The sequence below is a fragment of the Macrobrachium rosenbergii genome, chromosome 3, assembly GCF_040412425.1.
Source record: "Macrobrachium rosenbergii isolate ZJJX-2024 chromosome 3, ASM4041242v1, whole genome shotgun sequence".
Taxonomy (NCBI): domain Eukaryota; kingdom Metazoa; phylum Arthropoda; class Malacostraca; order Decapoda; family Palaemonidae; genus Macrobrachium; species Macrobrachium rosenbergii.
In genome coordinates, this window is record NC_089743.1 from 57,238,958 (window position 1) to 57,257,142 (window position 18,185).

Genomic DNA, 18,185 nt, shown 5'->3' on the forward strand with positions numbered 1-18,185 from the left:
GAATATCTGTCTCCATGCTACGTTAATCTCAGCTACGGAGGTTTTAGTAGTATCTGAAGTAACCGGCAAACTGGGAGTGCTGTTGTCTAGAATTCGTAATTACTCCTTAGGTCAAATTGACGGAATGGATTTTATATGGTAGACGATGAATTGGTGTTATCATTATTAAGCTAAACGCTCACAATTTTCATCTGATTCTTCTCTGGACTTTGATCTTGAATCGAAGTGGAACATAATAGGAAAGAGAGTTCCAAACCACACTTCATTCGTTACAGCCTCCTGTATGGTAAAATAAAAGATTTTTTTTTTTTCCAAAAGCGCAAAAGTCAAATTAGAGTGCACTAGGATCAAGAGGCGCCATGTTGCCAACATATGGTTTTATAATAGTAATGATAATAATATGTAAAACTCAGTGCATATCCATATATTATTGTTTGCTTAAGAGGGGTTTCAGACGATCGTTTTCTTGTGCAGTATTTTGCTCGCCAGTAATATGCCACATTAGTATTTCCAAGGTCCTTTAAATGTACTCGCAATATATTTAAAGGACCTTGAGTATTTTGTAAGAAGACTTCAGTATGCACTATAGACGATAAAATTTTATGGGCAACAGGATGAATTGCATGAAATTTTTTCTGTGGCCTAAATTAACAGGTAGACCACGGTGTACCCTATCTCACGCTCACCCACGTTTGAGCTTACTGATATTTCTCTTTGGTCGGATAACTTTGTAAAGCCAGCTTTCTTGCTGGCATACTAATTTTGGTCTTATTGTGAACCTGAAGCGTTTTTGTTGAATACTGTATAATCATAAAAGTCTAAACAACATAGAGGTCACAATGACAAACTAAAGACAAACAAAGAAAAAAAATTCTATATTTTTCTATGGAAAGTATTTGTTAAACCTCTATCAATTTTCACACACCAAGTAAACCTGTGTTAGTTGTTCGCTTATACTGTTAATGCCACGCACTGCCCAGTATTACTGAGGGGAAGAATTAAACTCTTCTTCATTTAGAACTGTGTGTAAAGATAGTTTTCAAGCTTGGATAATCATTTTGGTTTTATTTTGTAGCTGAATAGTTGTAATGTAATGACATAAGTAACTATAAAAAAAAATAAAAGGTCTTGGTGGCACGCTGAAGGTAGCCTCAAACAAAAAATTCAATACTTTGCCATAAGAAATATTTCCAAAAATATTTAAAGAGATGTAAATTTTTTCCAAACCCGGCAGAACTAAAATACTGTACAGTAGATTGCTGTTGCAAAGATATGTAGTTTATTGTTATTGATGGCAGTATTTGCAGTTTAAAACAGTGAAAAGGGATGATAGCATTTTCAATCTCTGTCGAGAACTAGCTAGCGAAATATTTCTTTGGCTGGTATGTGTAAGGTTAGTGTACATCATGTGATACACGTTTTGGTGTTTTTATGATGCTGAACAGTTGTAATTTTAACGGTAAACTTAATAAAGCCAAGTAACATAAAGGTCAAAATAACGAGCAAAGATTAGCAAAACTAAGACACTTGTTCTATGCTATGAAAAACAAAACTGCCGTAAAGTTAATACTAGAGATCTACAAATCTATTGCACCCCAAGCAAAACTGATAAACTGCGTGCGCGGAAACATCAATATAATGCTATTAACAATTAAGGGAAAGAAAAAAAAAATTTGCTTGGATCTTTCCTAGATAGTGACCCCCAAGAGTTTTAACCCGGTATGTATCCACCTTTGGGGCGTGTTTAGTACAAGCCCGTTGGGGATGACCGTAAAAGCATAAACAAAAGACTGTAAATATCATAAATATAATAACCCCAAGAAATATTAGTCATAGATAAAGACCCCCGAACTTTGTTGGGGGTCACTATCTAGGAAAGATCCTTTTGCTTTTCCTTGTTTGGAACTTTCTGCACAATAGGTTTCTTTGATTGGCCAGTGTAAAGGTATTTTCATGTTGGGGATACTCATTTTGGTTTTAGTTTCAGGCTGAATGTTGAGATTTATCGCAGTATGTTCATAAAATCCGGACAGCAAAAGTAAAAGATTAATATGAAGAGTTGAAGTTACTTAAAAACCAAAATGTCTGCACGTTACCATTAAATGCAGGAGTATAATATTTTGTTCCTTGCAAAAACATGGTAAATTGATTTTTCCAGCGACGTATAGTTTATTGCTATTGACCTTCATTTTTTATGTATGGCTATAGTGTCACTAATATGCTTACATACATGTTGAAGGTTTGTTTCATTTGTATGCTGGTAATTGTATTCTCTTACTACACGGGGCCAAAACAAAGACGAAAGTTTGCCTTTACTTAAGTTTTACATTCATTTATCATTTAATAACACGTAATGAAGCATTGAGCATGTGCAGTGCACGGAATGCAAAGAATGTTGTTGATATATTGCAATGTAATGGCAAATGTCTAAAAAAAATTTTCTTGGCGGCACTAATTGATTATGATCATGTTTATTGTCTTTAGTGATTGATTGACTAATTTGTGGCCATTAAAACTGGCGTCACAAGTTTCTGGTGTACTACCAACCTCAGAAGGTGGAAGGATACTATCTGTATGTATGTATGTTTGTTAAACTCCTAAAGAATGAGTGCAAAATATATGCAAAATTAAGATGGAAAGTAATATAAAATTATTTCATAACTTTGATTTTTATATAATGTAAAACGTTGATATTTTCTCCATAAAAGGCCACTGCAACGAAGCCGAAGTCAAGTAGTCCAACTTTCCATGAATGCGGAACCTTAATAACATCTCCATTTTGTGGTGTTTAATTTCATTGTACATTTAGAGGATCTGTTCTGACCACATTCTTTTGGATTCTTTTTCCTCAGTTATGTATTCATTTATTATGCTTGAATGCACACAAAGCATACTATTATCAAGACAGTGAATCATGCGGTAGGAACCAGGAATGATGAAAGCCTTGGAAGTGGAAAACTAGCTTATCGTTACAAAGAACCAAATGCAAAACCTTGTACAGTACTCCACATTCCCCATGTGTGTGTGTATGTGTGTGTGTGTGTGTGTGTGCGCGCGCGCGTGTGTAGGAAGCTGAGAAAAGAACATCCTTCGTTGTGTTTAAATTATTTCTTAAATTTTACGTAGTGTAAGAGTTAGGTCACGTGTTGCGTGTTATTTGTTTACTCTTTGCTTAACTTAATTGAAACTGGAGACAAAGCGCAAAACAGTTCAAGTTATACCTTTGCAGAAAGAACTAATCTGAAGGAGATCGCTTACTTGTCCCCAGGTCGCTGGAGGGACAAAGAAAGAGAGACAACTGGGACTGGGTAGAATACAAAAACGAAGAGAATTTTAGGGGCAAGGCAGTAGGGCAGAATCCTAATGATCAGGGAAAGGAAGAACTCGATTTTGAATTCTTATTGAAAGCTTAACCATGTCTCTGTGTTCTTGTGGCAAGTTGAAATCGGTAAACTTGTTCCAAGCGGCCGTTTGACATGTCTTGCCGGGATGCGCTTTATCGAAGGTCGCCAAGTAAGTGAGGTGTTGAATCAGTCTTTCTAGTGTTTGAGTCTAGTCAGAATGGCAGTTAGTGAGCCAGTTAGTTATTGCCTGATTTGGGGAAAGAGGAATAAATAATGAAGTAGTGTTTCGTAAGACAATGTTGAAATCTAATAACAAATTACGGTGTGGTCTCTGTGGTTGTGACTTGGCGTTTATAAAGATATATTGCTCTCTCTCTCTCTCTCTCTCTCTCTCTCTCTCTCTCTCTCTCTCTCTCTCTCTCTCTCTCTCTCTCTCTCTCTCTCCCTGTTCCCTTTCTTCTTAGAAATAGTGCATATTATTTATGGACATTTTAATGATTTTTTTCTCATGAAAATTAGATAAATCGCAAATACAGCAAAATATATTGCATGAACACTACTGTGACGATGAAGGAAACTGAAGACCGTATTTGTGCTGCATAGTTAGTTTCAAACGCGCATCAAAACACACACTCACACATGTATATATATACATATATATATATATATATATATATATATATATATATATATATATATATATATATATATATATATATATTATATATATATATATATATATATATATATATATATATATATATATATATATATATATATATATATTATATATATATTATAGACCAAAAGCGTACCAACCTAAGTACCAGATCTAGTTTCGACAGCTGCTGTCAGGAAACTGGTGTGAGTTTTGAGAGCACAAGTTTTTATGCATCAGGTATTTTATTCATGACTGTGGATGTTTTAAAAGCTGATGAACTGTTCCTCGTCGTCTCCCAAGTTTCCTGAATTTATTTTCTTTTCGTTTCATTATAAGTAAAATCATACGTTTTTCATGTTTCTCACAGTTTTATTTGATGGAAGCATCCCATTCAGGTATGACATTATGGCCAGTTCATTAAGAAATTATATACATTAATGATAATAAAGAATATTAAAGAATTGATCAAGACCTTCTGAGAACTCCCTCCTCAAGTTCTTATGGGCATTTAATCCAAGTTTTGGCAGCAAGCAGCAGAATTGCATTGACTTATCCTTCTATATGAAATAATATAAAAGCAAGGCAAATAGAAACGAGACGGTGGCATACTAAATTAATACTCAAGGTATACTGAAAAAAATTTGCTTTGTTGGGTCGGAGTGGCTTAATTATTTTTTTTTTGAGGTCGGGGTTGGGGGTGGATGGGATGGGGGTGGGACGGGGGGCTTGTGCTAAGGTATGCGGTTCCCCACAATCATGGCGTTGGTAATCTGCCACTTCTTGGTTACATATTCGAGATATTCGAAGTTACTCCGTGTCGTATTTAACAGAAGATTAGAGAAACATGGTCATTAACGCCGTAATTTCATGGGGAGTCCGTAGCTATAACATTAAGAGCGATTCAGCCTACGCCATCTTCTGAGCAGTAGGAGGGTTAAGTTTCTTATTTTCCTTTTCCGGAGGCAGGCGTCAATTTATGGAGCTGTGGATTGCATCACTGTCAGTGACCTCATATTTTTTTTATTTAGTAGTACACCAATTAGGACGTTGTGTTAACGTTAACGTTTAAAGTATGTAGAACTGAATGCGCACACATATATGTAGTATGTATATATATATATATATATATATATATATATATATATATATATATATATATATATATATATATATATATATATATATAAAAAAGTATGTGTTTGCGTGTGACGAATTCATTATGTCTATCTACAGTATAATACATACACAACCCAACACATATTCACACACACATACGCACACACACACACACACACACATATATATATATATATATATATATATATATATATATATATACACACGCATATGTACGTATGAATAAATATATATGCGTGTTATGTATTATAGACAGATAGATAGATATGATGAATTCACGTCATCATTTTAGAATTAAATCTGTCCTCAATTTGGTCTAAAATGTAATATGTCTGTATTCATTATGTATTTGTTTAGATTGTTGAAAATTAAATGCTAGTTTTAACAAAATATTCCAGTTTTTATTTTATTGACATGACGTAATCACTTCGTGAAACTGACCTTAGCATGAGGTAGCTTTGTTGTCACCCAAGAAAAAAGTTAAGTATATCTTAGTTTAACCAGACCACTGAGCTGATTAACAGCTCTCCTAGGGCTGGCCCGAAGGATTAGATTTATTTTTACGTGGCTAGGAACCATTTGCAAAATGGACCTAGTTTTGTGGAATCCAACCACATTATAGCAGAAATTAATTTCTATCACCAGAAACAAATTCCTCTTGTTCTTCACTGGCTTCGGAGAAACTGACCAACAAAGTGGTAGGTAGAACGGAACCCGTTCACCCAGCGAGGAACCAAAAATTGACATTAATGTAGTAACATTATTAACATTAATATTCTTTTACTACATTGTGAAATTTATTTAGGAATTTATGACGCCTTGGTCTCTTAGCTTTATATTCGTGGGAATATAAACTAAACGTCTTTTCAGTACATACACACTTTCACAAATACTCCCATGGCTATTTATACATTCCAAAGGGACACTCGATCAGCAAACACGGTAGTTGTGTGCAACATGGTTTGAAGCGAGGTCCATAGATTATTTATTATTATTATTATTATTATTATTATTATTATTATTATTATTATTATTATTATTATTATTCAGAAGAGGAACCCTGTTCATATGGAACAAGCCCACAGGGGCCATTGACTTGAAATTCAAGTTTTCAAAGAATATGGTGTTCATTAGAAAGTAGTACAGAAGATAATAAGAAATACAGAAAGATATCAGTTATTAAAAGAAATTATTTAACAAAATAAATAATTAGCTAAAAATGGAAGTAAAATACAAGAATTGTTTTAGGGTAGTGATGCATTGCATCTTCGCTTGAACTTGCCTCCATGTGAAAGGCGTTTATTTTGTACAATCCCATGATCATCCATCTAGAAGGAAAGAAAATATAAAGACAGAGACTAAATAAGAAATGCATTTTTGGGAAATAGGTAGAATGTGAATTTAAAAATAAAGTGAACAGATATTTGTTGACTGAAGTGAAAAAGTTGCCGGAAAAATTGTGTTCATTAATGGATATGTTGAAAATTAAGTTTATACAGTAGGTCCGATAGAAACCTGTTCAATTTCACAGGGACATGTAAGAAAATGCATAGCTCATTTTCCCCGTGGTATAAGTTCTTATGGGAATTCTGAAAAAATTTAAGTTCCACGTCTTCCATTTCTATCTGGCATGTCGCTTTGTGTTTGTTTCACGCATTTGTTCATTATAGATGAAATCCCGTTGGGGGGTAGAGCCGTCAGTGAACCTCAAGGGGTGCACTGTAGGCATTACTAAAGGTTCTTTGCAACGTCCCTTCGGCCCCTAGCTGCAACCCCTTACATTAACTTTTACTGTACTGCAGTTCATATTCTCTTTCTTCCATCTTGCTATCCATCCTCTCCTAACGATTATCTCATAGTGCAACTGCGAGGTTTTCCTCCTGTTACACCTTTGTAACCTTTTACTCTGTTTTCCTTTCAGAGCTGAATGACCTCATAGGTCCCAGCGTTTGGCCTTTGGCCTAAACTCTATATTCCCTTCCATTCCATTATAGATGAAACTTCGTTACTGAATAAGTTTTGAATGCAGTAAAATGTTAGTTAGTTTTAATGTAATACGAACAAAACAAGAGGTAAACAGTCCCAAAATAACCAGTGTGTGCGCGCTATTCGTGTCAACTTCCTGTGTTTATTTTTCTTAATTCCTCTCCCTCATGACGCTGTAGCAAACACATAGAGCTCTCAGACTGAGGGACCTGTTATCACTTCTCGAATCTGACGGGGAAGAACAATGTACTTAGTTATTTTACTGTTAGGGGTCACCGCTAGGGCGGAGAAGGGAGAGAGATAACAATAAAATTGTTGGTTCACTGGGCCATCAGAATGTAGTTCCCACCCCACTCTAAGGTGAAAACATTCCTGTTATTGTTACCTTATCGGCACGTCTCTCCCTCTCAGACAGGTAGGAGACTTATCTAATTGCTGGTTCACTAAAGCCTTATTAAACTGAAGAGAAATTCTAAAGATTATATTGTAGAAAAAGCTCCGTGGATTTTTTCTTGAGATTTGTGATCCTCGTAGCAGTCACTCACACGCACCGTATCCACAGTAATAATAATAATAATAATAATAATAATAATAATAATAATAACATGGAGCGTACCGCTATCTTCGACCACGACTCGTTTTTAACATCTAATGTAAAACGCAGGCTTGTCATCCCCTCGGAAACAAGTCAGTACTGAATTTGGACTATTTTGCTTGTCTCTGTTCCCTCTGCCGTTAAAAGGACAGGCCGGCGTAACATGTTTCCAAGAAAAGCAATTTAGGTGTCAACTATTGTTCAAGTAATCTGATTAGTGGATCGTGACGTCACAGACACACCTGAGAGACTTTCTTTTCGTCTCGCATATCGCCGATTAACACGTTTTGTGACTCCGGATATTGTCGTTTGAAATTACATCTGACGTCGGTATGTGGCGCACTGCGCCTTATCTCGAGACTTATCTTGGCTCCTCTTTTGCCTTATTTGTCTTGTTACACCGCTCTTAGATAAGACTTTCCTGTACGCAGTTATTTCAATTTTTGTTACGGTTGCTTATCTATTGTTTGGATGCCCAGGGATTTACCTGTTTACTGTAATTACTTCTGAAATATTATTATTATTATTATTATTATTATTATTATTATTATTATTATTATTATTATTATTCGGAAGTTGAACCACATTCATATGGAAAAAGTCCACAAGGGCCATTGGCTTGAAATTCAAGCTCCCAAAGAATACAGAAAGAAGAGATCATTTACTAGAAAAGAAAAAAATAATTGTGCAAATAAATAATTAATCAAATAAAAATGAGGGTAAAATACAAGGAGAATTGTTTTGGGGTAGTAATGTCGCCATTCGTAGATTTATATATTTATTAAATCCTAGATTCTCTCTCTCTCTCTCTCTCTCTCTCTCTCTCTCTCTCTCTCTCTCTCTCTCTCTCTCTCTCTCTCTCTTTCCGTTTTGCATGTTGTTGTTTGAATGACCTTCACTGACGGAGCCGGCGAAGATATTTAGTAATGTGAGATTTGTATGGTTATGTGGTAGCAAAAAGATGTTAATGATGAATATTGATAAACACTTGTGTTCTAACGCTTGATTCTGTTTTTTCCAGGTGCTGCAGGATTTGATGTAGGGGGTCCTGCACATCATGGTCCCAATTGCAATCCTACCTGAGCCCTCAGTTCATCCGTTCGAGGCCCTTGCCATCCCTCAGGAGCCGGCCGTGTCATGAGGATGTCTTGCGGAGGGTGGACAGGGGGGTCATCCAACCCTGGTGCACTCCCCAGACGAACTTCCTTGGCCTACCGACGATACCTTCGGTATCTTCCTGGATATAACAGTTCGAGGGACAGGGACGACCATGAGACCCCCATATCCGATGATCCAGAAGATCCTCCTGTTGGCGCAGGAGGAGAATGTTGCCATGGGCTGCAGGATAATGACCCCGGTGCTATTGACTTCTTAGCTGCCATAACTGACGAAGGCGACGCCCCTAGGAAGAGTCCGGAGGATCGTCCCTGCCGGAGGGAAAAGGAGATTTTGAGGGAGAGAGGCCTTAGCCGTTGGTTGAAGGATCAAGAGGAAACGCGATCATCGACAGAAACCCTACATAAGTGTGAAGAAGATAGCAAGGAGGAGGATCGGGGCCGGAAGGACGATGTTGATACAAAGCCGGATATCGTGAGCGTCCGTTCTCGCGTGCGTCAATACACTGCCATGCTCAGCGCTCTCAACTCAGCATCCAGTGCCTCTCCCAATGCCCTTCAGACATCTCGTTCGTGTTCAAGTCTCCTCGGCAAAACGGCCAAGTTGTCCCGCTTTTGCGGTCCTCCTCGAAGCGTCGAATGTTTGAAGGACGGTCGTCAGGGCTCTATAGAATCAGGGGATGGGGACAGCTCCGATAGCCTCCTTGGCCCTAGGAACCGGTCCTTCTCCTTGCCGTGGCCCAGTGAGACTAACTGGCGATGGTCCAGCGATCCTAATATTATGAGCGACACGGCCCCTCCTTCGTCAGCCACTGGTGAAGCCCAGAAACCCGTTCGGGACATCAACCAACATAGTAATTCTCTAGCCCGTCTCGACTCTGGTACCAGTGACGAAGGATGTCCCAGGGATGGTTCGACGGGACCTACTCCTCCTCTGTCTCCTGTCTTTAGGGGACTGGGACCCAACCACCTCCACGGCCTCATTACACCTTTCAAGTCGCTCTCTCCCGCCTCCTCTATGGGGTCACACCTGGGTTCCATCGAGGACATACCCCTGGCGCGGTCCATGTCCTTCGGCCACGTCCTAGACCACTTGACGCGCTCTCGGTCCGCAGACAGCGCCGTCGAAGTAGAGGATGATAGCCATATTCTGTCCCAGGCTCTCTCATCGGCTGCTCAGCAGCAACAAAATAGTGTCAACGGCAACCAGGAGGGTTCCAACAAGAGTGGTGTTAACAATGGTGATCACGACGACGATGACGACGACGACGATGTGGGTGTTTGCACCGTCATTCGTGTCGGTGGTAATGGTAGTGGTTTTGGTAGTAGTGTGTGCAAAGTTTGTGCTGAAGGGCAAGTCCAAGTTTCCAAGTCGTACGATAACGACCAGTGTCGAATGCTTGATAGTAGTGAGGTCGAAGTCGCTTTGCCTAACGGTGACATCTCTTGCGAAGAAAGCGACACAAATCACGTCTTCTGCGAGTGTGTTTCAGGTGAAAAGTCCGAAGGTCATAATGAAGGGCGTCCTCATCCCGTCGAAGAAAAGGTCGAACTTCGACGTAAGGGGACCAGACCTAGTTACGCTGAACGCCGGGAGCGAAGACTCGGTGAGGTTGACGGTGACAAGTTGTTGCGTAGGGCACGGGGTTGCGGGGGCCTCCTTCAAGACTCATCAGACGACTCTTGTCGAAAAGTCCTTAGGACCCCTTCGGTGGTAATCAGTGACCACAGCGGCGACACTGTGAGCCTGACGGTGGCTCTGGCGTCGAGTGATTTCTCCATTGAAAAACTGGAGGACAAGTTCCAGCCTCCTCGCTCTTTGTCGCCCTCTTCGTCACCTTCGTTATGCGTCAGCGATGACGCCTCTCGGAAGGTGTCGAGCTGTTCCTCATGTTCAAGCGTCAGCACTGTCGATATGTCCACGCCCCTAACTCCCATGCTGGCGCCTGGGCTAGATTGCTCCAACCGTCGAATATCGGATTGTTCGACCGCCAGCAATGTTACGATTTCGGAGGACGAGATCGACCATATTCTTCCCCGTCCACCACCTCCTAAAAAGGTAATGTAATTCTTTTATGGACTTCTTTTTAATCCCTCCTTTTTAATCTCTCTCTCTCTCTCTTTAATCTCTCTCTCTCTCTCTCTCTCTCTCTTATATATATATATATATATATATATATATATATATATATATATATATATATATATATATATATATATATATATATATATATATATATATATATATATATATATATATATATATATGTATGAGAATATGAGTGAATTAATTTTTGTTGAAAAAGCATTATTTTCAGTTAAAAGGCATGCCATACATGCGTAATAATGTTTATTATATTGTAGTAAACTGTTTTAGAGAAGTTAGATATCTTGGGGAGAAAGTCATGCTCAGTTAATGTAATTTTTTTTTTTGGCGCCTGTAGGGTTAGTTTTTAAGCCAGTATCGTCTTTCGTGAAGGTTAATAGCAAAAGATGCTTCCAGTCTATGCGATGTTTGTTTACATTACATTTGACCAAGCTTTTACGGCAATTTTTGAATGTTTAAATTTGTTTCTTGAAGGTCACCAAATTGTTTGGTGTTTAAATAAGAGCAGTTGTCATTACGGTTTCGTCCTGATATGCAGGTGGGCTGGATTTAAACCTTAAAAAGTGATGTGCCTTGATTTTTAGTTTTCTGTAAAAGAAAACTATTGAGATGGCTTTATATCTGTCCGTCCGTCCTCAGATCTTCAAAACTACTAAGGCTAGAGGGCTGCAAATTGATATGTTGATCATCCCCCCTCCAATCAACAAGCATACCAAATTGCACCCCTCTGGCCTCAATAGTTTTTATTTTTTTAAGGGTTAAAGTTAGGCATAACCGTGCGTCTGGCACCGCTGCAGTACCAACATAGGCCACCACCGGGCCGTGGCTGAAAGCTTCATGGGCTTTACAGAAAACTCGTTTGTGCCGAGGAAACTTCGGCGCATTTTTTACTTGTGTTTTCATTAAACCTGCATTTGTGTAGCTCGGCACCAGCATACAGATATTTTACGAATAATTGTAATATCTTCATATTCCCAAGGAAGTGGAGAGGAATTTCTGGGTGAAATTACCGAAAACTGATAAAAAGATGGAAAGTTTCGTTGAAGTTATTTGCCGTTAAACACTTGATTTTTTGTCCTGTCATGCATAAGGTCAGTGTGCATTGTGTATCACTTCATTAATCTGTGCAGAGTGGGTGTCATGGTCTGCTGGGTAAACTGGGTCAGTTGTATGGAATTTCGCGGATGTAAAAGCTGTTTATTATGTTTTTTTCTTTATATTTTTCTCTTTTCTTTTATATGGAAGTTAAAAAATGACGCATTTTGTTTGTTTTATGTGGATCTTCCTATACATCCTAATAAGGGGGTGTGATGTCTAAAACTTTTATAATGTTGAAAATATTTGAATTGATATTTGAGTTTGCTGTTATTTCTGTTGTTGGATATAATGCAGCTTCACAATATGAATAAAATGATTTTTATTGGCACTGACTAACATTAAGTGTTGAGGGCAAGATTTCACCGTAATTAACATTCATTCATTGAGGTCTGCTATTAAATGTTCATTGGTTTGTGGGTATGTGGCGAGATTAGAATTTCTTGGCTGTGTTACCCGCTAAACTCTCATTTTCATTACTCGTTCATCAGTTTCGAAAGTTCTTATTTACACGTCTTCGACTTGAAGGACATTCACCTTTCCAAATAAAAGTTTTATTCTTTTGTTTACTTCAGGATCTTGTGTTTAAACTTTCCAGAACTTCTCTGTTTACTCTGCTTGATCCTGAAGGACTTTTCCCCTTCCTAAATTCCGCGTATTCATTGCTATTATTTTATTTTCTTTTTCAAGATTTTTGTTTATATTGTATTTAGTCTTTGCTAGCGTGTCATAAAAGAAAGTATTTTTGGCACTGATTGTCAGTGCTATGATGGTGTCATCTCAGAAGTGCAATGGGCCTTTCTCTGTCTCCCTTTCTCAGGATGCATTAAAGCTTGCAGGAGATGTATTTGCAAATGTCTGTGGAGTTTATGACTCAGACTTTTCCACAAACTCAGTTGGTTTCTCTACCCTCCCTTTTTTCAACTTTCTCTCTGCATCACATTGGTGTCCGTGTAAACTCGGCAGTTATTTTTCCACACTTTGAATGAATAGTCAGAGTTATATATGCGTAGCAGTTATTTCAGCATATAAGAAGGAACTAAGCATAATTAAACCCTTCTTTCTCCTGCCTTGTTTTTATGCCTGAAATGGAGATAAAGATATAATGTCGTCTTGAAAGAAAAAAGTAGCGGCTAAGCACATTCCTCATTTAGATGTTCTTAGTATTAAGTGATGAAGACCCAGAGAATTAATTTTTCATGCCATTTACATTCAGAGCTATTTTTGGAAGATCTTGAAAACTAATATACTGTATGACCTACGATTACCTTAACTGTATGTACTGTAGTTCATCACTGTAATGTATGCATTTGCGTATTCCTGCTTGGCGATGCGCACGTGGGATTTATATCCGAGTGTACATTTTGACTGACTCATGGCATGGAATGAATTTTGGTTAGGAAAGTAAACGAAATTGTGTAATTTTTAGGATTTTTATTTTTATTCAGTTGTGATTGCTAAAATGGCACCTGGTGTCCACTTGAAGTGCAATGGATAAGTGCTGCCACTAACAACAAACTGGAAAAGTTCACAACAATAAGCAAATTTCTCTCTCTCTCTCTCTCTCTCTCTCTCTCTCTCTCTCTCTCTCTCTCTCTCTCTCTCTCTCTCTCTCTCTCTCTCATCTATTAAAACACCTTTTCCCCCCTTGCCTTCGTGTTACGACTAATAATTATGGGGCTAGCCGTGTTTAAATTAGTTCTTAGGGCGTTGAATCACCGGCACTAAGTCTTGGATGCAAGGGTGTGGTTTAAATTTCATAAATTCATTGACTGAAACAAACTTTTTTTTATTGTACGTGTAAAAATAACTCTTATCTTGGTGTCAACTTTTAATAAATACTAGACCACCCGTGACTCGTTGGGTCACTTAATATTGAAAATTTATATTAACAGATGTGAAGTTTAATTCATTAAAAGAATTTTGAAATCCAGTGAATTCTGCATAAGATTAACAAAAACAAAAATATTATTGTTACAGAAGAACATTTTTATTTACTACATTTCTAACAAAAGGTCCATTTTTTAACCAAAACGTGGACGCTGCTCCCTTTCTTCTTCAGTTTCAGCACTTATTCTACATCTGTTCCTCTCTCTTTGTTGTTGGAGACGGATTGTTCATTGTTCTGCTGTTTCATTTCTTATTCTTATACTTCTACTCGACCCAGCCTCGCTTTGATTTCTATCATCAGTTTCGTTCACCCATATTGGTCTTTTCACTCCTCTTTGAGCCATGATCTGGAGTATACCCAAAACACGGATGATCAAATACTGTCAAGACCGCTCTATTTATGTCTATTCAATATATAAATAAAAACAACTGACTTTTGATTGATTAATAAACATAAAGCACTGCGACAGGATAGCTTTAAACAAAAAGACATATGGAGCTGAAAATGTAGAAAAGAAAAGAGTAACAATAACGCTGAAAGTAAAAGATACACATTAAACGCTGGGTAGGGAGAAAAAAAAAAGAGAAGAAAGAAAAAGCAAAGTCAAAGCAGGAATCGGCAAATCCTCAACTCGGAGTCTCAGCCACAATATGAGGAATGAAGGGCCGTTGAAAAGAAAGACAAATCAAAATTGACTTTGAAGTTCGGAGAACATCTTGAGGATTTAGTTCCGTAGACATTTTCGCTAAGGATCCAGGAATCCAAACAGGAGCTCCAAACCCGAGTTCCAAAGCTCAAACAAGCCTGTCTCTTTCATTCTCAACAAACCTTTCTTCAAAAAGGATAACAGCTTCAAATCCTTTCAAAACTTCAGTTCAGAAAATACTCAAAGAAGGAGCCAGGAATCCAAATTTGCCACGAGTTCAGAAACTGCTCAAAGAAGGATTCAGGAATCCAAAACTTTTCAAAGAAGGGATCCAGGAATCCGAACAGGAGCTCCAAACCTCGAGTCCCTACTCACCAGGAATCCGCCTCGAGTCCAGAAGCTAGTCCAGAAACTCAAAGAAGGATCCAGGAGTTCGAACAAGAGCTCCAAACCTCGAGTCCAGAATCCTCGAGTCCAGAAACTCAAAGAAGGATCCAGGAATCCAAACAGGAGCTCCAAACCTCGAGTTCACAAGCCTCGAGTCCAGAAACTACTCAGAGAAGGATCCATGAATCCGAACAGGAGCTCCAAACCTCGAGTCCACAAACCTCGAGTTCAGAAACTACTCAAAGAAGGATCCAGGAATCCGAACAGGAGCTCCAAACCTTGAGTTCACAAGCCTCGAGTCCAGAAACTACTCAAAGAAGTATTCAGGAATCCAAACAGGAGCTCCAAACCCGAGTTCACAAACCTCGAGTCCAGAAACTTCAGGATCCAAATCCAACTAAACTCAAAACCTCGAGTTCAAAACTAGCCAGGAATCCGAACAGGAGCTCCAAAGCCTCCAGAAACTACTCAAAGAAGGACCCAGTCCAAAACAAGATCACGAGTTCAGAAACTGCTCAAAGAAGGATTCAGGAATCAAAACAGGAGCTCCAAACCTCGAGTCCAGAAGCCTCGAGTCCAGAAACTACTCAAAGAAGGATCCAGGAATCCGAACAGGAGCTCCAAACCTCGAGTCCAGAATCCTCGAGTCCAGAAACTACTCATAGAAGGATCCAGGAATCCAAACAGAAAACCCAGGAGTTCAGAAACTCCAAACCTCAAAGTCCAGAAACCTCCAAAGTTCCAAAACCTACTACTCAAAGAAGGATCCAGGAATCCGAACAGGAGCTCCAAACCTTGAGTTCACAAGCCTCGAGTCCAGAAACTACTCAAAGAAGGACCCAGGAATCCGAACAGGAGCTGCAAACCTTGAGTCCAGAAGCCTCGAGTCCAGAAACTACTCAAAGAAGGATCCAGGAATCCGAAGAGGAGCTCCAAACCTCGAGTCCAGAAGCCTCGAGTCCAGAAACTACTCAAAGAAGGATCCATGAATCCGAACAGGAGCTCCAAACCACGAGTTCACAAACCTCGAGTCCAGAAACTACTCAAAGAAGGATCCATGAATCCGAACAGGAGCTCCAAACCTCGAGTCCAGAAACCTCGAGTTCTCAAACTACTCAATGAAGGATCCAGGAATCCGAACAGGTAGCTCCAAAAGTTGATCGTGTGCTCCAGTGAGCAAACAAACAAACGTTTCAGACTTTTAGTATTATATAGATATCTAATATTAATAAAAAAAAGATGTTATTCGAAATTTCGCGATGAGTTTCGTGCGTGCACGAACGTGCCTCTTGAATTGCATTACCAGTATAACGTAGGTAACCATCATGAAAAGGCACCGTTCTGTTTCAGAGGGACTGTAATTGAAGAAGTTCACGCTTGGATTAAGAGAAGTGGGTAAACGCGGTCATTTTCGTTATCAACGCCCGCGCATGTGCTCTCTCTCTCTCTCTCTCTCTCTCTCTCTCTCTCTCTCTCTCTCTCTCTCTCTCTCTCTCTCTCTCTCAACACACACGCACGCACACACAGCAGGAAATTCAACATTAACTCATTTTTTGTGTAGGTAATTTCATTGATAAAATGAGAATTGTGGTTAATGTTGGATCTGTATTGTTCTTTTAATTTTCAGTTAACTCTTAATATGATTTAATGTTTTCTGCACTAACAAATTTTTTTTTTATTTATAAGCTATTTATGAATTTTCTGTAGTAATGGTTCTGAACACACACACACACACACACACACACATATATATACACACACACACACACACACATACACACACACATATATATATATATATATATATGTGTGTGTGTGTGTGTGTGTGTGTATGTTTATGATATATTATATATATATATATATATATATATAATATATATATATGTGTGCATATACATATATATATGTCTTAAGCCCATGAATTTATATATATGCATATTTATATATGTGTCTTTAGCCCATGAATCCTCCATGGATTCTGCCATTTTAATGCACAGACTAGAAATGGCCCACACTCGTTGATTCGGGGTTGCTAAAAATCTCCCAGTTTATGAATACTAGTGATGAAGTGAAAGTAATAAGCTGGGATGCAGGAAACCTGAATCGAATTGAAAAGATTGAACATCTAGTGAATGAATTCAAGAGAAACAGAATAGACATCTTAACTGTTAGTGAATCACAGGGCAAACGAAAGAGAAAAGAAAGATCGGATGGGGTAGTGTTATATTGATACGGGAGCAGATGGAATCGGCAGAGGAGGATTAGTCATGAATTGAACACCAAAAAGCAGAATCACTGGACTAACTGGAGGGCAACGAGTGGTAGATTACTGCTGGTAATAATAATATAAAAACAGGGCAATCTGAGTATTATTGTGTGCTATGCACCAGGAAAATGTTAACGAGGAAATACCAGAAAAGATGACATTTGTTGGTGGTGATATGAATGCAAAAGTTGGTAGGAAAAATGAAGGTATGGAAGATGTAATGGACAGGGAAGGTACTGCTGATAAAGTTAGAGTGGAATTTATTAGGGTTTGGGCTCTGAAAAGTTTGGTTATTGGAGCTACTCTTTTTCAACTAAAGGACTTCCATAAATACACTTGAACTTCTCCAGATGGCAGTCGTCAAAACCAAAAGCTCTCACAGCTGTTAATCGAGAGAGAAAAAGGGCACTGAGGAGTATAAGGTGGAGTTACAAAGAAGCAGGTGTCATTACTCGTTAAGAGCTTATTGCCACACTGAAAGCTGAAATTAAAAGTACCCCTCAAAAAGTTGATTGAATATCGAGGTTCACTACAGTAAAGCTACATGAAGATGAACATAGAGGAGTTTTTTGTACCTGAATGCCGAGATAGATTTGCAGTTGTAGAAACCACATCTGAGGAGGAGCAGTCAGTAAGGATTGGTTAACATCAAGAATGTATATCAATTTGCTGGGAAATAAATACTTGGATATGCATGGGTAAACAATGCGGAAACCTTGGATGCCGGGATGACACCTAGGATTCAATGAAGAAAGGCAAACAAAAGGTACATGTAGAAAAATATCATGAAGGAGATGAAAATAGCAGTGTAAATAGTACTCAGGTCTAGATGGTGAAGTTAAACAAAAATCAAGAAAAGGTAAGAGAAAATATTTGGACAAAATGCTGATGATATTGACAAAGCCATGTGTACAGAACGTGGTACTGGCGTTAGGATAACCCAGAGAATTATTAT

The 18,185-nt window shown here is 38.5% G+C and overlaps 1 protein-coding gene across 2 annotated transcripts in view; it reads left to right on the forward strand.

Moving 5' to 3' along the window:
• The window catches only part of LOC136855938 (uncharacterized), a 684,984-nt gene that overhangs the window by 140,867 nt on the left and 525,932 nt on the right, over positions 1–18,185 (forward strand). For both annotated transcript variants that reach the window (XM_067133453.1, XM_067133464.1), the window contains exon 2: positions 8,745–10,897. In XM_067133453.1, coding sequence (XP_066989554.1) covers positions 8,861–10,897 — 2,037 coding nt within the window. In that variant the 5' untranslated portion in view covers positions 8,745–8,860. The remainder of the gene's footprint in view (positions 1–8,744; positions 10,898–18,185) is intronic.